The sequence below is a fragment of the Sphaeramia orbicularis genome, chromosome 22 (genome assembly GCF_902148855.1).
Source record: "Sphaeramia orbicularis chromosome 22, fSphaOr1.1, whole genome shotgun sequence".
In the NCBI taxonomy this organism is placed as follows: Eukaryota; Metazoa; Chordata; class Actinopteri; order Kurtiformes; family Apogonidae; genus Sphaeramia; species Sphaeramia orbicularis.
In genome coordinates this window covers 9,544,267-9,572,206 of record NC_043978.1, presented here as the reverse complement: position 1 = coordinate 9,572,206, position 27,940 = coordinate 9,544,267, and the positions used below count along the sequence as shown (strand labels likewise).

The following is a 27,940-nucleotide window of genomic DNA, read 5'->3' as shown; positions in this document are numbered from 1 at the left end:
CACACACACACAAAAACTCACACACACAAAAACTCACACACAAACTCACACAAACTCAACCCCAGTGTGTAGAGACACAACGACGGCAGAACAAAAAGAAGTTCAACTTCAAACAGCAGCCTTGATGTCGGTATCATTTAATAACATCAGGTCTACACACAGACGCACAATGACACACACACACACACACACACACACACACACACTCATTAGGAATGCTATCAGCTTGTATGTGAGAGGATAAAGATGAGGCTGCTAATGAACAGAACACGAGTGGAACGACCTGCTGCGACTCACACTGATTATATTACAGTTACTGATACTGCCGCCTCTACAGCGCCGATACCGCCGCCTTCACAGCACCAATACCACCACCTTTACCACCACCATCATGGCGCCATTACCACCCCACTGATACTGCACCTTCACGGCGCCAATACAACTGCACTGATACCGCTGCCTTTACAGCGCCAATACCACCGTGCTGATACCACCACCTTTAGGCACCGATATCACCACTTTGGCAACGGCAATACCATCACATGGAGTTTCATCAGAGCCCAGATCTACACAAACCATGGAGGACCAAGGAATTCCCATCCAGTATTGTCATTATTTAGAGTGGGGGGGTCAAATATGTGACTCGTGGACCCAAAGGTGGCCAAAGGGTCCAAACTGGACCAAAGGATGAATAAACAAAGAGCCAAAATGACACCAAATATAAACAATAATGATGTTAAAGTCATGTTAGTTCAGGTTCCACATTCAGACCAATCTGATCTAAAGGAAAAGAGGAACAGAATCAACTATAAATAATAACAAATACAGACTTTTTTATGTTTTAATGTGAAAAAAGTAGAATTTACATTTATGAACCATCTATTCACAACAACTGGGAACAAAAATGAACATGGAATGTGTTTAACCCTTTAAACCCCTGATGTATCTGTGGTGACACGTTCTGAACGAAGGAATTATTGAAATATTCAGATAAATTCAACTGTTTATTGGAAAAATGTGGCCAATCCTCATCTTCATCTCTTCTTCCTGTTTTCCTTCTTTTCTTTTACTTTTCTTCTCTTCCCCTCTTTCAGTTTCTTTCATGTCTTCCTCATCTTTGTCCTCTTCCTTTCTATCCCTTGTTTCTCCTTTTCCTCTCTTCCTCCTCCTCCTCCTCTTCCTCTTTCTTCTCCTCCACCTCATCCCCTTTCTCCTTTTCCTCCTTTTCCTCCTCCTCCTCCTCTCGGACCTCATCTCCATTTGTTTTTTCACTCCTCTTCTCTTTCTCCTCTTTCTTCTTCTCTTTCTCTTTCTTCTTCTTCTCCTTCTCCTCCTCCTCTTCCTCCTCCTCTCGGACCTCATCTCCAGCTGTTGTTTTCTAACTCCTCCTCTTCAAACCTCCCCGGTGCAGAACAGAGGGAGGAAAAGCCGACGCTTTGAGTCTAAAAGCATCGACTGAAGGTTGATGGTGACGCCATCTGTCCCTCAGGACGCTGATTAAAGCACTGCCGTCTGCCTGTCACTCAAACACTTTGATCTCAACATTTACTAATTGATTTTTTAATATTTTCCGAGCAGAAAAAAAAAAAACCCAAACAGAACTGACTTTGATGCGACTGTTGATCAGAGGAGTTGAGTGTGTTTTTAAGTGGTTTGTTGAGACTCGACGGGACGTTCTGATGTAAATACTGGTGTTTTTATTTGAGCTGAACCACGTTTAGATCAGAAACATTTCACACATTCAGTTTTTTCCTCAAGAAGAAAAGACTGAATGTGTGAACTTTTGACTTTAGTGTCTTTAAGAAACAATTAATTATAATAACATTTACACTATTTCAGTTACAGGGATCATCTATATCCATCCATCCATCTGTCCATCCATCCATCCATCCGCTTTCTGGAGGTGACCATATTTGGACAAAAGGGCAGAGCTGCATGAACATAGGCTCCGTTCACACAGTAGGTCTTAATAAATAATTTAGAATTTTTGGTTGAAATCTGATTTGTTTGTATGTCCAGTCATATTCCACATTAAATGTGACTTCTATCAGTTTGGAGTCTGAACTGAATGTGACCCTGAAGTGACCCACGTGCACTAAAGAGGTCCTGAAGTGACCCATATACACTAAAGATGTCCTGATGAAATACGAGACCACGCAGACACACACTGTGTTTACAGAAAGAAATATGGAGGACCAACAACTGTGACGTTTGTCGCATTTCAATGACGTAAAGGTCAGATAAATACAACCTGGACGTTCAGACTGAAGTCACATTGGAAAATATCAGTTACGAATAAGATTTAGGACCACATATAAAAGTGGTCTGGGTCAGACTTAGGACCACATATGAAAGTAGTCTGGGTCAGATTTAGGACCACATATGCAAGTGGTCTAGGTCAGATTTAGGGCCACATATGAAAGTGGTCCGGGTCAGATTTAGGGCCACATATGAAAGTGGTCCGGGTCAGATTTAGGACCACATATGAAAGTGGTGTCTGTCAGATTTAGGACCACATATGAAAGTGGTCTGGGTCAGATTTAGGACCACACATAAAAGTGGTCTGGGTCAGACTTAGGACCACATATGAAAGTAGTCTGGGTCAGATTTAGGACCACATATGAAAGTGGTCGGGGTCAGATTTAGGACCACATATGAAAGTGGTCGGGGTCAGATTTAGGACCACATATGAAAGTGGTGTCTGTCAGATTTAGGACCACACATGAAAGTGGTCTGTGTCAGATTTAGGACCGCATATGAAAGTGGTCCAGGTCAGATTTAGGACCACACATAAAAGTGGTCTGGGTCAGACTTAGGACCACATATGAAAGTAGTCTGGGTCAGATTTAGGACCACATATGAAAGTGGTCGGGGTCAGATTTAGGACCACATATGAAAGTGGTCCAGGTCAGATTTAGGACCACATATGCAAGTGGTCTAGGTCAGATTTAGGGCCACATATGAAAGTGGTCTGTGTCAGATTTAGGACCACATATGAAAGTGGTCTGTGTCAGATTTAGGACCACATATGAAAGTGGTCCGGGTCAGATTTAGGACCACACATAAAAGTGGTCGGGGTCAGACTTAGGACCACATATGAAAGTGGTGTCTGCCAGATTTAGGACCACATATGAAAGTGATGTCTGTCAGATTTAGGACCACATTGGACCTTACAAAACCTGGAGACCACATTGGACTTCAGATTGGGGACCCCACAGAACCGTCTGCAGTTCAGTTCAAAGGACAGATAAATAACTAAATATTCGTAGAAAGTCCAGACTCTGTAAAAATGTCCGAAGATAAACATGGATCGTCTGGTTTGTTTTATTGCTTATACGCAGAACTTTTTTCCGTCTCAGTAGAACGTGGCCTTATGATGCTACTTGGTGCCCGTTTCCATAGTAACAGACTGATGTTGAACCTGCACATACAGATGGAGGGAGCTGACCCACAGACGGACAGATGGACGCAGCAGTTATGAGTGTTATTAAGAAATGGCTGGAGCGTTAGTGGAGCGTTCAGATGGAGGTACAGCTGAACGCTTCACGGACCAGCAACCGCCGCCGCCGCCCTCTCCCTTTCTCCCTCCACTTTATCTAATTCCCTGTCTCTGTCTCCGTGTCCTCCAACTCTCCCCTGCTATATTTGAAATGGTAAAAATCCATTAAATCCATTGGTTTCGATCAGACGGCGCTGGGCTCAGTGTGTGTGCATTCACGGTATAGAAGTGTGGAGTGTATGCATTTATCTCTGCACGCCTCCACACGCTTATCTTCTGCTTCTATGTGTGTGTGGAAGTAAACAAGGTAATAACAGAGCGGCGCCGACGTCCCACTGCTACGGCGGCTTTAAAAGCAGAGCTGCATATTCACCGGCTCACAGCTGTTATTAAAACACTCTGGACACTTTGGCGTTTACTTTGAGTCGGAAAAAAACAAACAATCAAACTGCGAAAAACTCAATCCACGACTTCGGGGTCAGTGTCAGCGTTGACTCTGATACCAACACAATCAAATCAGACTGAAACCAGATGCAAGGAGAAGCTGTATGATCATCAACATGTGTATGTGTCTATTCATAGATGTCATGTGATGTCACAGAGCAATCCCACCACCATCTTTAGGCCCGCCCATGGACCGTACGCCGAGACACACCACATGACTTCTGTCTGCTGGACTGTAGCCATAGCAACAGAAAGTCAAAGAAAACAGAACACAAAGGTTCCAACGCCCCAAAAGGAGATAAACCACTGGACACCAGCACAACCCCCCAGACCACTGGACACCTACAGAACCCCCCAGACCACTGGACACCAACACAACCCCCCCAGACCACTGAACACCAACAGAACCCCCCAGACCACTGGACACCAACACAACCCCCCCAGACCACTGAACACCACAGAACCCCCCAGACCATTGGACACCAACAGAACCCCCCAGACCACTGGACACCTACACAACCCCCCAGACCATTGGACACCAACAGAACCCCCCAGACCACTGGACACCAACAGAACCCCCCAGACCACTGGACGCCTACAGAACCCCCCCAGACCACTGGACACCAACAGAACCCCCCAGACCATTGGACACCAACAGAACCCCCCAGACCACTGGACACCAACACAACCCCCCAGACCACTGGACACCAACAGAACCCCCCAGACCACTGGACACCAACAGAACCCCCCAGACCACTGGACACCTATAGAACCCTCCAGATCACTGGACGCCAACAGAACCCTCCAGACCACTGGACACCAACAGAACCCTCCAAACCACTGGACACCAACAGAACCCTCCAGACTACTGGACACCAACAGAACCCTCAAGACCGCTGGACACCAACAGAACCCCCCAGACCATTGGACACCTACAGAACCCCTCAGACTGGGCAATAGGCACAAGTTGACTCCTGAATGGACGTTAGCCTAGCTAGAGTTGCATGTTAGCAAAGATCAGTCAGAGTTATCTCATCACCAACTCTTTAACAATCTTCCGTCCTGGGACATAGAGGTGATTATTTTAAACCCCACCCATGTCCACACCTCCTTCATTAATGCACCTCCACTTATTCCACATCAAATGAAAGCGAACAATCTTGTCTTTCTGAATATATAAACCATTTTGAATGTGCAACAGCTACACATGTGTAAAAGGTTGTTTTCCAGTTTTCTTCTTTTTGAAGGCTGTTTGCAGATCAAACATCCATCCATCCCCAAAAATATGGTCTGGTTTCCCTGGTAACAGTCCAGCAAATATAATCCAATCAAGCATTTAGGTCCAAAACACATGGAAAACCCCTCACATCACAGGTCATATGAACCCATAAATGTTCCACATAATCTGGATCAGAAACCCTTCCCTTTACAGATAATCTGGATTATGTGTAAATCCATCACATTACATATAATCCAACTCTTTATATTATAAATCATCTGGATGTGTAAACTTTACATATTTCACATATTCTCCATCTATAAACCCTTTACATTACAGATAATCTAAATCCATAACTCTGTCATATTCCAAATCATTAATTGGTTTAATTGTCCAGATTATTAGAGATAATCTGGACAATTAAACCCTCAGTTTACAGATAATCTGGACCTTTAAACCCTCAATTTACAGATAATCTGGACCTTTAAACCCTCATATTGGACATAATCTGCATTCATAAACCCTTCACATTTCACATAATCTACACCTTTTACATCAGAGTTTATATCATCTGGATTTTCAATACACATAATACATAAACCCTTCAATTTATAGATGATATAAATTTTATATAACAGATAATCTGGATCCGTAAACACTTAGTATGTCACTCCTTGAATTAACAGATAATCTGTTTTTAAAGCTCTTATTTACAGATAATCATTTCCACTTAAACATCAGTAAAGTCTTTATATTAAAGATAATCTGGATCTATTAACCCGTAATATTAGTGACAATCTAGATCTCTATCTAATCTGTAGCCCCTCATGTAACAGATAATCTGAGCAAATAGAATAATATTCTATTCTATTCTATTCTATTCTATTCTATTCTATTCTATTCTATTCTATTATGGGCGGGGTCTTTGTGAAGGATGAATAAGTCTAATCCTCTCCTTGTTCAGCATTGTTACCCTGTATTATATATTATATTATATTATATTATGATATGATGATATTATATATTCTTCTATTATATTATATTGTTATATTATTATATTATATTATATTATATTATATTATATTATATTATATTATTAGAACAATGGCTCCATTAGATCAGCTCTTTCATCCTTTTGGGAATAAACGAAAGCTTAATTAGTGACAAACACATCCCGTTTGTGTCCGACTTCACAGAGTTTGGAGTTTCCATCAGAGATGGAATTTTCCGGACCCACAGGAGCTTCAGTTCAGTACTGACGTTGGTGTGTGTTCGACTGTAAACAGCCTCGACTCTGTTTGTGTCTCAGATCTGAACGTTTCTGAGTCCAAACTCCGTCTGAGGAGTGTCAGGACATCCCAGCGTCCCCTTCAGGGAACCTCAACCGTAGAAACACCAGCAGCTTTTATCAAACCAACAGGAGGAACAGGACTTCAGGAAGGTCTCCCGTGACCTCACAACCACCCCACCCCCCCGCAGATAACGATGCTCCGCAAACTTCAACAAAATGAGAGTTCTACCACCAAACAAATTAACGCCGTAAATTATAATATTCAAATTAACTCTGTGCCGATGTGGGAGGAATGTGTTTTTGGACAGGGTTTTAATTACAGTCTAAATACGAAGTCAGCCGTCCTGTCATCATCACAACAGTCACTTTTCAGAAACATCTCACACACAATAATAATTCTATCCATGAGCAGGTACTAGTCCAATTACAGTCCATGTTGGACCAGGACAATTAGTCAAATGGGAAATGGAAATGTGGTCCAACAACAGCCGACTCCAAACTCATCAGACATTAGTCTCTTCCACTGACCCTCAAACTGTCTGAATATAACTTAAGCATAAAAATGTGTCTAATGGAAAAATGACAATTTCACCCAAACTCTGGTTTTTCTCTGAATAGTTGTTGTTGTTAGAGGTGTTTTATCCTGGTTAAATCGGTATATGACACAAAACTGTAATGGAAAGACCTTTGAGTCCAACTAGAGTCACATGACCAAAACAAACAGATGTTGACGGATGTTAGAACAAGAGAAGAAGAAGAGTCGAACCCAAACATGTGTGTGAATGTGTGTGTGTGTGTGTGTGGGTGTGTGTGTGTGTGTGTGTGTGGACACACCAGGAAACCACATCAGTTTAGAATTCAGTAGGAGATAGAGTGGGAACCAGCATTCTAGATTCAAAACAACACAGATTTATGTTCCTGTTTATGGAAGGACTTCTACTGACATCTACCAGAAGAAAGAAACTAATCAGCACATTTGGGACTGAATGGACAAACCAACATTACACACTTGTGTTTGGAACACATTTATATAAATATGGGCAAAGTTTAGCTCAGATGGACCATGGAAAACAGACTAATGACACTTCGTCTTAATCTTCAGCAACAAGTGAGAAATTTGAGGAAACATTTGATTATTTAAAGAATATAAATCAATATTTTGTGTCTCTGAATTTTAATGAAGGATGACATTATTTGGGCATTCTTTGGGCATTATTTGGGCATTATTTGGACATTCTTTGGGCATTCTTTGGACATTATTTGGGCACTATTTGGACATTATTTGGACATGATTTGGATGCTATTTGGATATTCTTTGGGCATTCTTTGGACATTATTTGGACGTTATTTGGACATTATTCGGACGTTATTTGGATATTCTTTGGGCATTCTTTGGACATTATTTGGACATTATTTGGGCATATTTGGACATTCTTTGGGCATTATTTGGACCTTAATTGGGCATTATTTGGATATTATTTGGATGTTATTTGGATATTCTTTGGGCATTCTTTGGACATTATTTTGGGCACTATTTGGACATTCTAATCCTAAATGGGATTCCCTTCAAACCTGAACCACGTTTGTTAAAAATCTTTAAAAATCACTGGTTCAAATCCATCCAAAAGTGTGCAGTGAATTCAACTTCTACTCTCTAAACTTCTCCCACTTGAACTTAAACCTCAGGTCTTTTTGCCGTTTTCCTAATGTGATCTTTTTACTCTTGTGTTTATCTTCAACCCCCCTTCTCTTATTGACAGAGGCAGTTTCCATGGTAACCACATTTCTATAGGCGTCGGTCCCAGCAGGGCCTGATGGGTATAAAAAAAAAAACAAAAAACCTCCAGGTTTGGGGCTGGAATGTCCGGTCTAATCGTATGTATTGCCGACTGGCGCTGCAGCTCCTTATTCCCTCGTTTATTCAGACATTTTGATTCACGATTGGCTGAAGGAGGAGGAAAATAATCTAAAAAAAAAAAGAAAAAAAAGAAAAAAAAAACATCCTTTGAGACAAACTCAGGCCGCTTAACTAATTACCAACATATATCACCGCTGGCTCCGACAAGCCAATTACACCTGATTGGAAATACTTTACTTTGTTCAACACACGCTTTTCATGTCGGTTTTAATTCAGTGTCAGAGCTCGGCGTTGGGAATATTAGAGAAGATGATTGACTGCTGAGGGCCGCTCGGCCAACGCTAACGTAAGCCAATAACGCCCCATTTGTCTGGAATGGAGGCAAAGCGGGATAAACAGATTAGAAAAGGACATTAGACATATAAGTGGGTTAGTAAGGACATCAGCTCTAATGGGCAAACGTCCTTCACAACAGTCGCACCATGATTAATACAAAGTGAAACCAGCGACCACCACACTTCCTGGAAGAACCCCGGACCAGGACCCGACCAGAGCGCTGGACTAAACAGAGCTGCGACACCATCCAGGTCAACGTCTTCAGCTTCTCTTTGATTGATTTTCATCATTTTAAACCACGTAAACCTTGTTTTTTTTGTTTGTTTGTTTTGGTTTGGGTTTTTTTGGGAGGCGGGGCCAATAGTTTCAAACATTGAGTATGGTGGCGTCGGAACACATTCATTTTTATTTTTCTCATTACTAAAAAAAACATAAATTTCTAGGTTTTGAGAATTTAAAAAATTTTAAGTATGTTTCTTTTTTATATAAAGTGCTCCATAACCTTAGCACCCCCCCCCCCCCCCCCCCCAAAGACTTGAAAGCAGAGGTAGAAGATGGGCCTCTGTAAATGGGAACTGTGTGATACCACCTTTGGCTAAAACATACTGTCAGTAGAAGGAGTTAAACTCTGGAATAACCTGCCCCCCCCCCCCCCCCCCCCCCCCCCCCCCGAGTAAGACAGTGCCCAACATATAACACTTTTAAAACTCACTTCAAACAGTAGAAAACCACAGATGCACTCACTTTTACTTAACATACACTTCATCCCCCACACACTGTCTGTGTTTAGTTGTATATAAGTATAGGGGTGAATGTATAGGCTAATGCTTCTGTTATCATACTAGGTATTTGTTTTTAGTTTATTTGTTTGTTTTGATGATGCCTATGTCATCATTATGTGTATTTTTTAATTTTTTTTGATTTATTGTGAATGAGTGCTGTATTAATGTTGGCTGTTTTATGTCTTGTTTCTGTCACCTGCCTACGGGCTGCAGATGAAAACGAGTTATTTTTACTAATTCTGCCATATTGACATGAGTGTATTTTTTTACACAGCAATGTTCATAAATATGCATGGTCCCTTTTAAATAAACCAATAAAAATAAAAAAATAAAAAAATTTCTGCTGATCTACCAACTCCAGTGCTAAGTTGATCAGATATGGTCATCTTTCCACTGATCCAGTGTATTTCCTGTATTGGTGACATTTCTTTTACTTCACACCAGCGTAGCTTATGTTAGTTATGGACAGCACCCCCCCACCCCCCCCCACACACAAAAACCCCACATCCCCCCCTTTGTTTTTTTGACAAATCGCACCCTGCGTAAACCTACGACTAAATGTAACCTGTTGACAGAACTAAAGTCAGTCCTTTTAGTGGTCAACCCCACTACTGAAAAACACAACTGACACTAACAGACATACAGTAGAGCAGGGCTGTCAAACTCATTTTAGTTCAGTTCCACATTCATCCCAATTTGATCTCCAGAGAGCTGGACCAGTAAAATAACAACAGTGAAAAAAGTAAAATTTTATTACGATCAGGTTTACATCTACAAAGTTTCCTTAAAAATCAGAATAACATGAACAACTTGAATCGTCTTAAGAAAAACAAGTGCAATTTTAACAATATTATGCCTCGGTTTATCAGTTTATCATTTACACATGTGCATTACAATCGCACAAAACATTTAGTAAGAGGCAGAATGTTGATAAAATTGCATTTACTTTTCTTAAGACATTTCTGTTTGTTCATATTTGTTCAGGTTATTCACATTTTTTAGCTTACCGGCCGACAGGCTGTAAGCTGTTGTCGTCATGCAGCGTCTGCCGTCATCATCGTTGTCTGTCGTCCGTTACAAAAATTTCAGTCGTCTTCTTCTCCGAAACTACAATTCTGATTGACTTCAAACTTGGTATACAGCTTCTTTATGATGATGTCAACAAAACTTAGTGAAATTATTTGGATCTGGATCTGATTCTGGATTTGGTGCCACTTTGAAAATGTCCCCATTACAGTATAACAGATAGGAAGTGGATCGATGCAATAACTCAGTAAATATAAATGATATCCAGTGTAAATTTCTACAGTCCAGCCCTGATGGAGAGATGACCAAAACATAATGTCCATATGCTGATCAGGATCTTCTTCTGGATCAACTGACGGAAAATTTAACATGGGCTCTTATGGGGAAAACATTTCAATCGTCTTTTTCTTCGAAACTCCAGTTCTGATTGACTTCAAACGCGGTATACAGCTTCTGTATGATGATGTCAACACAAGGTATTGAAATTATTACGATCCGGATCTGATTCTGGATTTGGTACCACTTTGACAAATTTTCCCATTATAAGAGATAGGAAGTGGATTGATCCAATAAATCAGTATCAATGATATCAAGTTGGAATTTGAATTTTTTACAGATCTGATTGGAATACGACCAAAACATGGGCTATTTCTGTAATAGAATAAATACACACAACTGGGTGATAATAAATGGCATCTGGATACATTTCCCAAAGCTTTTCATTTGGCCGGTAAGCTACAGGGCCATTGGTCCTATTTTTTGTAAAAGTATAGTTTGGTAATGTAAACATTTTCATGTAAATTTTACATCTTCTACACCAAAAAAACAAAGAGAGAATTTGGGGTTGTCATTATTTATACCTTATAATGATAATATTTTGCTGGTTCTGACCCACTTGAAATCTAATTGGACTGCATTTGTCTGTATGTGGAACCTGAATTAAAATGATTTTGACAACACTGATTGTTAATATCTTCAGTGTAATTTTTGCATTTCACAAATTCATCCCACAGGCCAGATTGGACCCTTTGACGGGCCGGATTTGGCCCCCGGGCCGCATGTTTGACACCTGTGCAGTAGAAACACAACGGGTGGAAATAGACTAGTGTGTGTTTTATTTGGTTTACATTTACCTGTATTAACCCACTCAGTGCTGTCTGTCCCATAGAAGAACAGGACAGCACCGCTGGTTTGGAACTATTGATTCTTACATGAACCATGTGATCACCGTAGCGGCGATATCAAAGCGTGTCGTAACTCTCTCTTTCTATGGCTCTGGACCCGACCCAACATGGTTCATACCGACACATGGCTCTGCAGTAATATAAACCCTTCCTATATGTGCAATAATCTTCTGTTCTGCAATGACAATGTAATATTTATTTAAATATGTATCCAAATATGAATGCACTATTATTTTATAGACTTGGTTCATAAATATACAGACTGTTTGACATAGATTTATTTATTCATTTTCAATTTTGTTCAGTTTGTTTTTGGTCTTTTTTTTTTCTTCTTCTTCTTCTTCTTCTTCTTCTTCTTATTTTTTTTTTTTTATTCATTTTTGTTCATTTTATTGATCACCTTAGCTAAAATTTTACTTAATTCTAGTAAACTTTTGCTTATTTTTTACTGTTACTTGTTAGTTTGTACATTCGCTATTCCTTTTAGTTTATTTAATTCATATAAACCCAGTGTGTCCATCCACTGTCATTGACCCAACTCCATGGGTTTTACTGGTGAAACCTGGTCAATACTCGTTTTAGTTCATTTTCCTTTTTTTCTTCAGTTTTGTTGTTTGTGGCTTATTTTGTTAATGTTACTTATTATTTTGTTGATTTATTAATCTTTATTCAATACTTGGCCTCTTTTTGTTCATTTTGTTGCTTAATTTATTCTTTTTTTTTTATTTTTTTTTTTAACTTTATTTCAGTTAATTTTTGGGCTTATTTCTCCCACATTATCTATTATTTTGTAGGTTTTTTTAAAATTTATTTTTGTTCATTTTATCCACTGTCATTGATCCAACTCCATGGGTTTTACTGGTGAATCAGTGTTGTAGAAGATGACAGTGTTTCAACGGTAACTACGGAACCTCTGAACATCCAGATATGGTCATATCTGATGACCATGAAAAGATGAAGAACTGTGTTTTACACCAATTACTGACATGGATTGATCAGATTAGTGGATCAACAGGTATTAAACAGTTTAGATCAGTAGATGATTTTGGTTTTTAAGGGTTAACAGAATAAATACAGGGTTCTGGATGTTATAAATGACGAATTCATCCTCATTTGCTCATTTTATTCTCACTTAAAAAGGATTTGTTCTCTTTTATGCCATATTTCAAGATGTTTTGATGATTTTTTTCTTTATTTTTCAAGAATTTTGCTCGTTTTATTAACATTTTTCAAGTTTTTATACATTTTATTGAGGTAAAACTGCATTTTCACCAGTTTTACTATGCACGAATCACATTAATGGATCATCAGGTATTAAACAGTTCCATCAGTAGATGGTTTCGGTCAGGGGTGTCCAGTACTGGTCCTCAAGGGCTGGTATCCTGTATGTTTTAGATGATTCCCTCTTCCAACACACCTGATTCAAATGATAAGCCTATCATCCAGCTCTGCAGAAGCCCATCAGGTGGACTGGAAGAGGAAACATCTAAAATATGCAGGATAGTGGATCTGGAGGACCAGGACTGGACACCCCTGGTCCAGGTTAAAGGTGGACGCTTGAGTCATTAAGGGTTAAAGGTGGACGTTCTGGTCTTTAAGGGTTAAAGGCGGACGTTTGGGTCTTTAAGGGTTAAAGGTGGATGTTTGGGTCTTTAAGGGTTAAAGGTGGACGTTTGGGTCTTTAAGGGTTAAAGACGGAGGTTTGGGCCTTTAAGGGTTAAAGGTGGACGTTTGGGTCTTTAAGGGTTAAAGGTGGATGTTTGGGTCTTTAAGGGTTAAAGACGGATGCTTGGGCCTTTAAGGGTTAAAGGTGGACGTTTGGGTATTTAAGGGTTAAAGGTGGACGTTTGGGTCTTTAAGGGTTAAAGGTGGATGTTTGGGTCTTTAAGGGTTAAAGGTGGACGCTCCGGTCTTTAAGGGTTAAAGGTGGACGTTTGGGTCTTTAAGGGTTAAAGGCGGATGTTCTGGTCTTTAAGGGTTACAGGTGGACATTTGGGTCTTTAAGGGTTAAAGGTGGATGTTTGGGTCTTTAAGGGTTAAAGGTGGGCATTCTGGTCTTTAAGGGTCAAACCCGTCGACTCTTCACCGATGTTGATCAAAACGTCGGTGAAACTGTGATGGACGGCCGACAGTTTCAGAAGCAGAAACTCCGACAAATCCACGCAGACACTCGACGAGACACAAACATGTCATTTCATATTCAGACCCGCAGAGACGAACACGGGCTGATTCAATAAACCCGCGACTGCGAGGACGTGTTCGCCTTAATTGTACCACGGGTAAACACAAAACAAGCAACCAGATTTCCCGTCATTACAACAACACAATGTCGGACGACAACACTTCCTGGAGCGGTTTTGTGTTTGCCAGCAAAATAAAGAAGAAAGATAGAAGAGTGGTGGTGGTGGTGTGGGGGGGGGGGGGGGGTTTGGAGTAATTGTTTCCATGGTGATTATTTTTTCCTCTTTGGTGTGTGACAGCATGCAGGACGCGACAGAGAAGGAAAAAATGATGAACGAAACGCCCGGCAGCCACGTCGGCAGCCGAAAGCAATTTCCTGGTCTAAATTTAGTTATGCAAAGCCTATGGGCATCATCAGCATTTGGTAATTAGTTTTATAATTACTGCTGTTTCCCGCTCCCTCTGTCACTCCATTTTTCTTTACACTGTGACTCTGGAATCAAAACATCTCGTCCTCACAGCTGCTCAAATTACTCTGCGTTTATTAAGCGGCAGTGCCAGCGGACAGAGGGTGGTTTTAGCCGCCGGACCAAACCCAGCGGGGCCTTGGCGAGGGGGATCGGCCACGTTTCTACAGCGACCGGCCCCGCAAAGAAACCCCCACCACCACCACCACCACCACTACCACGTCTGACGGGTTTATTATGAGAAGCAGCAGCAGATTTAGGTTTGAGAAGAGATGTGAGCCAAAGAGGATGGAGTGATTAGAGCCGGACGGGGGGGTCGCGGTGCTCATCCGGCGGCGGCGGCGGCGTTGGTGTTAAAGGCAGACGTCTGGTTGTTCGCAGACATCAGCGAGGAGACGGTCCTGCTGTTAAATGACGACTAACCTGAATTTAACAGCTGGAGAGAGATCAACAACAGGCTGTACGCTGTCAGGACCGATCTGCATCAACACAGCAAACAATCAGCTGCACGCGCTCACAACCGCCACGAGAACCGCACAACACACACACACACACACACACAACACAGAAGATACACACACGCTGGAGTTTAGACAAACTTCCTCCAACTCAGACTGTAGCGGTAGATTAAACACCCAAACTGTGGTCAATCACAGTCATTATGTCCTTTTTTGTAGCAGATGCATGTGTTTGTTTGTGTTTGTGTTTGTGTTTGTGATCTCTTTTCCACTGACCCTCAAACTACAAGAATTTAACTTGAGCATAAAATATTTGTCTAATGGAAAAACAACAATTTTGCCAAATCTCTTGTTTTTCGTTGGAAAGTTTTTGTTCTTGCAGAAGGTGGTTTTTCGGGCGTAGCGAAACTGCAACGGAAAGACTTTTTTACCGCAACTAGAGTCACATGACCAAAACAAACAGATGTTGATGGATGTTAGAACAAGAGAAGAAGAAGAGTTGAACCCAAACATGTGTGTGTATGTGTGGACACACCAGGAAACCACATCAGTTTAGAATTTAGGAGGAGATAGAGGAGGAATACAGAAAAACAATGAATACATGTGTAAATCAACACCATATTTACGTTCGTCGATATGTTTATGGAATGACTTCTTGTGTCATCTCGCAATAATAAACAAATCATCATATTTGTGATTTAATGGAAAAACCGACATTATACACTTCTGTTTTTTCCACATTAATTAAATATGGGTAAAGTTTTGTGCAGATGTCCAAAGGAAAAGGGACTTGTGTTTTCTACAGTGATACCATTATGTTTTAGATCGGATTTATTTCTTATTTGGATCATGGTTACGATAAAATATTTAACAGTGAATAGAAGCTGAACTTAAGTCTAAGACTCTGTTCAGATGCAGGTAAATGTGTCCATATGTGACCTGGATCTGATCTGTTACAGACAGTCTGAACAGCACTAATCTGACCCAGACCACTTTCATATGTGGTCCTAAATCTGACCCAGACCACTTTCATATGCGGTCCTAAATCTGACCCAGACCACTTTCATATGCGGTCCTAAATCTGACCCAGACCACTTTCATATGTGGTTTCATATGTGGTTCTAAATCTGACCCAGACCACTTTCACATGCAGTTCTAAATCTGACCCAGACCACTTTCACATGCAGTTCTAAATCTGACCCAGAACACTTTCACATGCAGTTCTAAATCTGACCCAGAACACTTTCACATGCAGTTCTAAATTTGACCCAGAACACTTTCATATATGTTCCTAAATCTGATACAGATCTGATATTTTCCAATGTGACTTCAGTCTGAACGTCCAGGTCGCATTGATCCGACCTTTACGTCATTGAAATGCGATAAACGTCACAGCTCTGCGTCACAGGAGGAGAAGTGGAGGAAAAACAAAAGGTTCTGTTGTTCAGAACTGAAGAAGTCTCTTGGATGAGATGAAACATTTTGAAAAGAGGTAACCAGTCCAGTTGAACCCAGAAGAACCTCCAGGAAGGTCTAGTTTTCTATAGTTTTATGCGGCAGAATCTACAAACTAAGCATAAATCAGCTCAGATGTGTTAACTTTCGATGTCTCATAACGTGAAAAGTGGATTTCAAAGCTAAACCATGTTCTGATGTCACTGTGACCTTGACCTTTGACCTCTGGGATCCATCATCTACTCAGTGAATGAGTTTAAACAGCTGTACTGGACATACTTTACGGTGTTTGCAGGTTTTTTGTGTGTTTTTCAACATATTCCCTCCAACTATGAATCCTCTTGGGTCAAATTCATGTTTTTGTCGCAATTTGTATGATTATCCTCCTGAATCGCCTCATTCGACCACAAACTAACCTGAAAAAAATGCATCTTTGAGCAAAAATCTGTCCAAAACAAAGCCGGATTCATTCCCATTCTTCACATCGGCGCCTTCCAGTAGGGGTAGCCCGATTGATCCAAATATCGATAATATCGATACCAAGTCGGTATCGATATCAGATCGATACCAGTGTGGTGAGATCGATACTTTAGTTTCCGTTTTTCTCTTGTATGCGTTACTGAGGTTTCATCAAAGAGGCCACACCCAGGTCACCTGACTCTCCGCTTCTGTCTTAGTGCAGAGCAGACACACTTTGCTCCTCCCCCTTCTTGTGTGTTTTGATGTTGTGCCGTCATGTGACTCAGCAGCGCAACGCAAACAAGTGAACCGCCGGCTCAGGTGGTCCCGCCCACCAGCACACGCACAACGCACGCACAGACTGAGTCACGGAGAAGAAGAACGGAACGGAAGAAAAGCAACATGTGGGTATATTTACAGAACTGACATGAGACAACGACCAGAGGAAGAATTAATAAAAAGGCTCTAAGGGACAGATAATGTAGATTTAATTTTACGTCACAGTTTCTGAACACTACCTGAAGAAAAGTTATTTGTTTTAATTTATTTTTTGGTGATAATTTTGTGCACTTTGTTAATTTAAGAAAAAAATTCCAGATATGACAATGTATGTGGAAAAATAGTTTAGTTACTGTTCTTCTGTTTCTGCAAAGAAAAACAAAAAACTTATTTTGATAATAAAGTGTTTTCTATTTAATTATAAACTTTGTCCTAATTCTGTCCTGGGTTTGAACTGTTTAATAATAAAAAAGGAAACATCACAAAACCCTTAAGGGTCATGAAAATTAATTGAGGTTTAACAATTCAATTATTCATCCACATTAATTATTGAAACATATCGGTATCGATATCAACGATACTGGCCTTGTATTTACTTGGTATCGGATCGATACCAAAATAAGCAGTATCACACACCACTACCGTCCAGCTGATCTGGGTTCAGTTCAGTTCAGCTCAGTTCAGTGTGACAGATCGTGTTGCGGCGGCGATGGCGGCAGTGGGAGGGGCCTGTGTTTACCCGGGGTGTGGGGGTCACTGTGCTCCCTCAGTATAATGGAGGAAGCCATTAGCCCCGGCAGCAGGCGCATCATAAAACCGTCAGCTGGTACAAAGACACGAGATGGATCATAACCAGACCAGGCTCCCGCTGCTTACTGCCCCCCCCCCTCCTTACTGCCCCCCCACCCCCGCTCACTCACTGATAGCCTCTGTCTCTCTAATTGACTGTCTCGTTTATCCCCCCCCACCCCCCCGTCTCGTCTTTATCCCTCTCATTTCTCCGTTCGACTCTCACTCGGCGCTTGCAGACTCACAAGGCGGGAGGTTGATTTTTGTGCGAACGCTAAGTGGACGCAAAAGCACAACAACGACAACAGCACACACAACAACCGAACCCACTGAAGATTAGGATTTGTGACACGCAGCGTTCAACGTTACATAAAAACTGAAAATATTTTGAGTTTTTTTAAAAGGATTAGACTGTGATACATGAAAGTGGAGAAGAGCTGCTCTGTCAGAGGTCTGGAATTAGAAATATTTAACTGCAAATACAAAAAAAAAACAAAAACAACAACAAACATCAGCAGTGAATAACAGCTTCACTCTGTGTTAAAATAAGGAAAATTACAGAGAATTGGTAAAGAAGTAAAGCTTTATGTGGATTTTTAAGCGTTGATGTAAATAAACGTGAGAAACGAGACGTTGGATGAATGTTTTAACACCATAGAAGAAGAGATTTTAGATTATTTGAATCACTCACTTTACAAATTAAAGTTTTTTTCATTTTTTTCTCTTCATTTATTTAGAAACTTTCCAAAAGCTAAACAGAAAACAACAGTTAAAAAATTACAACAAAGGCTTCAAATGGGAACATTTTTACTCTTCAGTTACTCTTTACAGCTTCTGTTTTATGAAAACAGATAAACGATACAAATACCACCGTAAAAGAAGGATTATTGATCTTTCTCATCATGTTGCACAGCCTCAACTCAGTCTTGAATCTAAAAAAATGGAGGTAAAAGTGAATAAATGCACTGATTCAGTCCATGACAAATAAAGCAAAGCAGTGTTTAAATGATATGAAATACTGTCATAAAGTCTGATTAGTGACGTAAGTCAGTATATATAGATATGTCATAGACTCAGAAGAAGCTGAATGTTGGCTCAAAACTTTTGCTCTTGGCAAAAAAGAGAATGTAGGTAAAAACTTTCATGATACATTTTTGACAAATAAAATGTATTTATCCACTGCAATTATATTTTTATTTATTAGGCCTAAACAAATGGGAATCATGAGTAAACATGCACAAAATTAATGTAAATTAACCAAACATCAGATCTGACACACACACACACACACACACACACACACACAGATAGATAGATAGATAGATAGATAGATAGATAGATAGATAGATAGATAGATAGATGAGTTTGTGTTGTATTTGTTTTGCTGCTCCTTTTTATATCATTTGTGTTTTCATTTCACTACATATTTTATGTACATATTTTGTTACTTTTTATATTTTATCTTTTTACATTTTTTTTACATCTTTATTTTTTTATCTTGTTGCATTTTGTTACTTTTTATTTATTATTTTATCCTGTTAAATTTTGTTACTTTTTTAATTTATTTTGATCTTGTTACGTTTTGTTAATTTTTATTTATTTTGATCTTGTTACATTTTGTTAATTTTTATTTATTCTTATCTTGTTATGTTTTGTTACTTTTTATTTATTCTTATCTTGTTACGTTTTGTTAGTTTTTATATTTCATCTCATGTTTTGTTGTTTTTTATTTTATTTTTTCCATCTTGTCACATTTTCCTGTTTCTTTTATGCTGTTTTCATCATTAGTGATTTCACTGATAATCTGCTCTATTATTATTATTATTATTGTTATTATTATTATTATTATTATTATTATTATTATTATTATTATTATTATTATTATTATTCATACCAAAACAGAACTAATCCATCTCCTTTTATTCATAAAAATGAACTCTGTTCTGCAGGTGGAAGGAGGTAAGAGTTCAGATATTTGTCTTCAAATATACATATACTGACAACTCTTCAGTAAAGTAATTAAGTATTTGTTACTTGAATGAATCACACGTTTTGGACAAATAAAGACAACTTTAAGACATTAAAACCCTCCAGATGAATATTTCTGCTGACAGACTCTGAACTTTCACACTTGTTATTTCTTCCATCTGAGAGTGACGGCGTTTTCTGACACAGATCGATAAAGTTTCACCTGATCTCATCTTAATAATCGACTTTTGGCTGAACTGTTCACGCCTGCACAGCATCACATTAATAATCATAAACTGGTTTTAATGGACGACTACACACACACACACACACACACACACACACACACACACACCTGAACACAGCCTTAAATAGGTCTGTGGCTCTTATAAAAAATGCCATAATTTATATTTTAATAAGCAGTGGAGACAGGATTTATACTGAATGTAAAGCAGCGACAGTGTGTGTGTGTTTGTCTGTGTGTATGTGTCTGTGTGTATGTGTCTGTGTGTATGTGTCTGTGTGTAGTTTACATGTGTGTATTATTGCAGGTATGTGTGTGTGTCGACACGTCCACGTGGGTTTGTGAGGTAGGAGTGTGTAAAGGCAGTTAGTGAGTTTGTTTGTGGGAGTGTGTGTCGTACAGTGAGTCAGTGTGTGTGTGTGTGTGTGTGTGTGTGTGTGTCTTGATTGTAGACTGGCTCATGAAGTGTGGCATTTCAGTGTCTGCTGCTTCTGCATGCATAATGAATAACCAGGTGTCGGAGGGGGTCGCACACACACAAACACACAAACACAACAGACCGTCAGACACACTGTACTGTACGCACATGTGCAATACACACACACACACACACACACACACACACATAACACCCCGACGCCGACACACAAAGACACAAAGAACACACACGAAGCGGCGAACACACACATAAACACAACAGAAGGTAGTGGACGGTCAGTCCAGTCACACACACACACACACACACACACACACACACACACACACACACACACACACACACACTGGATGTCAGGATGTTGCAAAGGTCATGGTTGTTTGTGTGGCGTCCTGCAGCAGATGTGGAGACTCTCTGACAGGAAGTCAAAACCTCCAACACTAAACTGTAGAAGAGCAACTGATGGGTCAATTACTGCAAAGGTCAATGGAAGAGGAGGAGGAAGAGGAGGAGGAGGAGGAAGAGGAGGAAGAGGAGGAAGAGGACAAAGAGGAGGAAGAGGAGGAAGAGGACAAAGAGGAGGAAGAGGACAAAGAGGAGGAAGAAGAGGAGGAAGAGGAAGAGGAGGAAGAGGAGAGAGAAGAGGACAAACAAAGTGTAAAGTCAAAGAGGAAGGTGAAAAAGAGGAGGAGGAAGACATGAAAGAGAGTGAAAGAGGAGGAGAAGTAAAAGAAAAGAAGGAAAACAGGAAGAAAGAAGAGATGAAGATGAAGATGAGGAGGATCGGCCTCATTTTTCTTCTTGAGAAAACACTGAGTATTTTAAATAATGTGTCAGAGCAGACACATCAGAGGTTAAAGGGTTAAACACACACACACGCGCACACACACACACACATATATACATATATATATATATATATATATATATATATATATATATATATATATATATATATATATATATATATATATGTACACACACACACACACACACATTTCCACTGGTGTTTGATCCACTCAGTATAAACTCAGGTCAAATGAACCCTTTAAATCCAACACACAACTGAAGGAATATGACCGAAAAAAACTGAAAAAAAAAAAAAAAAAAAACGAAAATCTGAAAGGGTGATGAGGATGAGTACGATGATAAGAGATAAAAAAAAAAAACAGAGGAATCAAAGGCCTTGAACTGAAATAAACCAACAAATGGACAGAAATGGAAGATGAAAGAAAAGAAAAGCAGAAGAAAAGAGCAGATAAGGCCTGAAAATTAATGAAGAACAGCAGAAAAAACACAATAAATGAGGATATTCTCAGCGGGTCAAACAGAAGGAGTCGTCAGCAGGAAGAAACGCACACAAACACACACAAATACACACACAACTACACACACAAGTACACACACACAGTGGCACAAAACCATCTTTATTACCTGAACCGATGCAGAGCAGCTACACACAGGCCAAAATCAATAACACTCTGCTGTAGTGAACGCTCACACACACACACACGCGCACACACACACTGTTACACAACAAACACACACTGTTACACACATGAACGCGCCCAGTCTTGTGAAGGAGGATATTCATTCATTAGAGTCAGTCAATAGGAGAGAGAAAGATGACCTGAACACACACACACACCTGCAGAGTGTGTGTGTGTGTGTGTGTGTGTGTTCGTTCAGGTAGGAGGGTAAGTCTGATGAAATTGAATTGTGTGGTTTTCTACACAAGGTGAGAGTGGCCTCGGCTTCATCGCACTGTTGTGTACTTTGTGTGTGTGTGTTGTGTACTTTGTGTGTGTCATGTACTTTGTACGTCAGGCCTTCATCCATCGCGACCTCGTCCTCTGACGTAAAAACAGCTCCAGTTTTTCGTCCGATCAGACTCGAATCCTTCAGTTTGTGTCATTTTTCACTTTTATCCCGTTAAAGTCAAAATAATTACTTTTTTTTTTTTGCACATTTTTCTTCATGTTGTGTTTTATTTTTATTTTTTGCTGCAGACTTTTGCCACTACATTTGTGGTCAAACTACAACAGCATATTAGTACCACATAAGGAAATAAAAACACCTGTCACTACGATAATAAAGTCGTAAACTATGGAGATAAAACGTAATTTTTCCAGAATAAAGTCATAATTTTACAAAAATAATGTCGTAGTTTAAAAACCGGTGTATAAATATCCTAATTTCCAGAATCCAGTCGTACCCACTGGTCTGATCATGTCAAACTGGAACATTCTGTGAGGTTCTACTTTCATTTGGGGTTTACACACAAAGGACAAATACTGAGACTATTAGCCCCGCCCACCAAATACTGAGCCTATTAGTCGAAGGACTTTGAAGACAGTTCGCACACGTTTGGGTTTGTTTTGTAGTAAGAACAGAACAGATTTGGAGTAAATTTCCTCTTTTGTGGAGGAGGAAGTGAAAAAATTATGACCCTTTATCGTACTATTGCAAATTCATTTTCAAAATATTACAACTTTAAACTCAAAAGTACGACATTATTTTCATTAAATTATGAGGTTTTATTTTTAAACTACGACTGTATTCACTAAATATTACAACTTTCTTCTCGTAGTGACAGGTGTTTTTATTTTTCCGATGTGGCGCTGATATGCCGTCGTAAACAAATGTGATATAATTCTTATTTTTTATTTGAACTGTACATGTAAATAATGACTTTTCCAGTTTCTGTTCCATTAAATAAACTCCTGAACCCTCTGGTGTCCAGGCGAACGTACCATGAACGTCATGGGAATAAAGATCCGATTATTATTGGTTAAAGGTTGAAGGTCATTCAGTCTACAGTGTCATAATAATGTCTGAATTTTTTTCATACAATTCACAATCACAGGAGAGATCTGTGTCCACTGTAAAAAGTTAAATTTTTCCAAGGAGAGATCTGCATCCACTGTAAAAGTTAATTTCATCCAAGGAGAGATGTGCATCTACTGTAAAAAGTTCAGTTAATCCAAGGAGAGATCTGTGCCCATTGTAAAAAGCTTATTTTATCTAAGGAGAGATCTGTGTCCACTGTAAAAAATGAATTTCATCCAACCAGACATCTGAGTCCACTGTAAAAAGTTCATGTTCATGTTCAATGAGAGATCTGCATCCACTGTAAAAAGTTAATTTCATTCAACCAGAGATTTGCGGCCACTGTAAAAAGTTCAAGTCATTCAATGAGAGATCTGCGTCCACTGTAAAAACTTAATTTCATTCAACCAGAGATCTTCGTCCACCGTCAAAAGTTGATTTCATCCAGAGATCTGCATCCACTGCAAAAAGTTCATGTCATTCAATCAGAGATCTGTGTCCACTGTAAAAAGTTGATTTCATCCAGAGATCTGCATCCACTGCAAAAAGTACATGTCATTCAATCAGAGATCTGCGTCCACTGTAAAAAAGTGAATTTCATCCAATCACAGATCTGCGTCAACTGTAAAAAGTGCATGCCATCCAATCAGAGATCTGCATCCACTACAAAAAGTTCATGTTACTCAATCAGAGATCTGTGTCCACTGTAAAAAGTTGATTTCATCCAATCAGAGATCTGCATCCATTGCAAAAAGTACGTCATTCAATCAGAGATCTGTGTCCACTGTAAAAAGTGAATTTTCATCCAATCACAGATCTGCATCCACTGTAAAAAGTGCATGCCATCCAATCAGAGATCTGCATCCACAGTAAAAAGTTGATTTCATCCAATCAGAGATCTGCATCCACTACAAAAAGTTAATGTTATTCAATCAGAGATCTGGATCCACTGTAAAAAGTGCATGTCATCCAATCAGAGATCTGTGTCCACTGTAAAACGTTGCGCATTCTTTAGTTGTGGACACTCTAAACCTGTGTGTGTTTGTGTGTCTGTTTCAGGAAGTCGACACACACACACACACACACACACATACTTGGCGTATACATTCCTGTTCTGTTCATTAAAATGCATGCTCCTCTTCAAAGCGCCGACGACAATGATGCCATCTGCCGCCGTGTGTTACCACCATGTGCACACGCACACACGGCATTACGTTATTCACACATCCTGGTCCGTGCACACAGGTAAATATCACACACACACACACACACACACACACACACACACACATACACACACACACTCAAGTTTCAGGCAATTTTCTTTCATCTTGGGGTCATTGGTACGAGCCCAAACGTCGCTGTTAAAAGCGAGCGCTCCTCTTCTGCTCTAAGTGCGTCGCACAAAGGGCCCATTTCAAAGGCAAATTCCACTTAGATTCACAAGTGCTGTGTGTACTCGGCGACTCCAGGCACAAATTCATCAAAGCTTAATGTTCCCTTCACACAAAATCACTTAGTGCACAGGCTCGCCCGGCGGTGTGTGTGCGCTTCGCCGCCGCTCGCGTGTTGTTTGATAGGACTTTAAAGCTGCAGACGGACGGACAGATGGACGGACGATGGACGGATGGACGGATTGAGCCTCTGATCGTCAGCTCACGTTCATTAAGACAAAAAGGTTTGTTTGAAGACGCGAAGTTTCTAAAGCGACTGAATCAGAGTCAAACCTGAACAGAGTCTGTGAAGCTGCGACTGGAACGGTTTGATTTGAAAAAACTACAAGAAACTGATGGAAAACAATGAACACTTAGGATGGATTTAAATAAAAACTACAGAATCTGGGTCATTGTTTGGTTTTCTGAATCAAATACTCAAACTTTATAGAAATGGACGTGAAAACAAAGGTCAATAAAGTTACACATTTGGATTTTGCCAGAAAACCATACCAAATAAATAAATAAATAAATAAATTAATTAATTAATTAATTAAAAAAAAAAAAACAACTTTACAATAACTGAAGCATTTGTAAAAATATATTTTGAACGACTCCACAGGGTTTAACCGATGATGTCGAGTCAACAAAGAAAAACAGACGCCGTCTCAGATGAACAAGTACAGCAACAAAAGACACGAAGAAAAAAAAAATCATCCAAATAAGTCCTGCATCAACCCCGTTATCAGCCCTGTTTGGACCCATCATCCACCCCGTTATCAGCCCTGTTTGGACCCATCATCCACCCCATTATCAGTCCTGTTTGGACCCATCATCCACCCCGTTATCAGCCCTGTTTGGACCATCATCCACCCCGTTATCAGCCCTGTTTGGAACCATCATCCACCTCGTTATCAGCCCCGTTTGGACCCATCATCCACCCCGTTATCAGCCCTGTTTGGAACCATCATCCACCTCGTTATCAGCCCTGTTTGGACCCATCATCCACCCCGTTATCAGCCCTGTTTGGACCCATCATCCACCCCGTTATCAGCCCTGTTTGGACCATCATCCACCCCGTTATCAGCCCTGTTTGGACCCATCATCCACCCCATTATCAGCCCTGTTTGGAACCATCATCCACCCCGTTATCAGCCCTGTTTGGAACCATCATCCACCTCGTTATCAGCCCCGTTTGGACCCATCATCCACCCCGTTATCAGCCCTGTTTGGAACCATCATCCACCTCGTTATCAGCCCTGTTTGGACCCATCATCCACCCCGTTATCAGCCCTGTTTGGACCCATCATCCACCCCGTTATCAGCCCTGTTTGGACCATCATCCACCCCGTTATCAGCCCTGTTTGGACCCATCATCCACCCCGTTATCAGCCCCGTTTGGACCCATCATCCACCCCGTTATCAGCCCTGTTTGGAACCATCATCCACCTCGTTATCAGCCCCGTTTGGACCCATCATCCACCCCGTTATCAGCCCTGTTTGGAACCATCATCCACCTCGTTATCAGCCCTGTTTGGACCCATCATCCACCCCGTTATCAGCCCTGTTTGGACCCATCATCCACCCCGTTATCAGCCCTGTTTGGACCATCATCCACCCCGTTATCAGCCCTGTTTGGACCCATCATCCACCCCGTTATCAGCCCTGTTTGGAACCATCATCCACCTCGTTATCAGCCCTGTTTGGAACCATCATCCACCTCGTTATCAGCCCTGTTTGGAACCATCATCCACCCCGTTATCAGCCCTGTTTGGACCATCATCCACCCCGTTATCAGCCCTGTTTGGACCCATCATCCACCCCGTTATCAGCCCTGTTTGGACCATCATCCACCCCATTATCAGCCCTGTTTGGACCCATCATCCACCCCGTTATCAGCCCTGTTTGGACCCATCATCCACCCCGTTATCAGCCCTGTTTGGTCCCATCATCCACCCCGTTATCAGCCCTGTTTGGACCCATCATCCACCCCGTTATCAGCCCTGTTTGGACCATCATCCACCCCGTTATCAGCCCTGTTTGGAACCATCATCCACCCCGTTATCAGCCCTGTTTGGACCCATCATCCACCCCGTTATCAGCCCTGTTTGGAACCATCATCCACCCCGTTATCAGCCCTGTTTGGAACCATCATCCACCCCGTTATCAGCCCTGTTTGGTCCCATCATCCACCCCGTTATCAGCCCTGTTGCATTGCGTCCTACCTTTGACGGAGGTGTTTGGCGGCGGCCCCTCGATGCGCAGGTTCCAGGGCGGGTCCCCCTGGTTGGCGAAGTCCCTCATCTTCAGGTAGCTGATGGTGAGGCGGATGATGGACGCCTTGTCCAGCTGACTGGTGATGGCGCCCGGCAGCGGCAGCATCTTCGCCAACTCGTAAAACTCAAAGTTCTCTTTCCCCCGCCGCGATCGCGCCGCGTCCCGTGACTTCTCCTTCCTCAGAGCCTGCAGCCTGGACGACAGGAAACAAACGAGTTAAAGAGCTGAGTTTGAGTCCAGACCAGATGAACGAAGACCAGCAGGTCCAGGTCCGTCTGAGAACATCATCCATGTCCACAGTGTTGAAGAAAGCACAGACGGACCTTTAGGAAAACTTCAACAACGACAAAATGTTTTATAAGAGAAAAATACAATGACTTTAATCCTAATTATGTATAAATATAAACCTGTGAATTAGGATCAGACGTCTACAGGTCACATGACCTGAGAACCAAACACTGAACGACTCCTTCATTAAACAGTCCAACCTCCTCTACTTACATCCTCTACTTCCTGCTTTCCTTTATTTCCTTCCTTCTTTCCTTTCTCTCCTACATCTTTCCTTTACCTTTTCTTTTTACTCAGCATTTTCATTCCTGTTTTCCTTTCACCCTTGTTTCCTTGTTTCCTCTCCTCCTCCTCCTCCTTTTCTGTTACCCTCCATCCTCCTTCCTTTCATCCTTGTTTCCTCTCCTCCTCCTTCCTTTCACCCTTGTTTCCTTGTTTCCTCTCCTCCTCCTCCTCCTCTTCTGTTTACCCTCCATCCTCCTTCCTTTCACCCTTGTTTCCTTGTTTCCTCTCCACCTCCTCCTCCTCCTCCTTTTCTGTTTACCCTCCATCCTCCTTCCTTTCACCCTTCACCACCATTGGTGACGTCCGTACTTTCCCGCGGCTGCTCATCATCATCGACGCCGTTATGAATTAACTCGGTAATAAATCAGAGCTTAAAACCTCGGTGGGCTTCCTGCCGGCCACACATAAAGACAGGTGATTAATTTTAGCTGGAGTAAAAAAAAAAAAAAATGT

At 40.9% G+C, this 27,940-nt stretch overlaps 1 protein-coding gene across 1 annotated transcript in view; it reads right to left on the bottom strand.

Annotated features, from left to right (window-relative positions):
* LOC115413915 (neuronal PAS domain-containing protein 3-like) overlaps positions 1 to 27,940 on the bottom strand; it is a 212,861-nt gene that overhangs the window by 32,102 nt on the left and 152,819 nt on the right. The window contains exon 3 of the mRNA XM_030127058.1: positions 26,863 to 27,107. Coding sequence (XP_029982918.1) covers positions 26,863 to 27,107 — 245 coding nt within the window. The remainder of the gene's footprint in view (positions 1 to 26,862; positions 27,108 to 27,940) is intronic.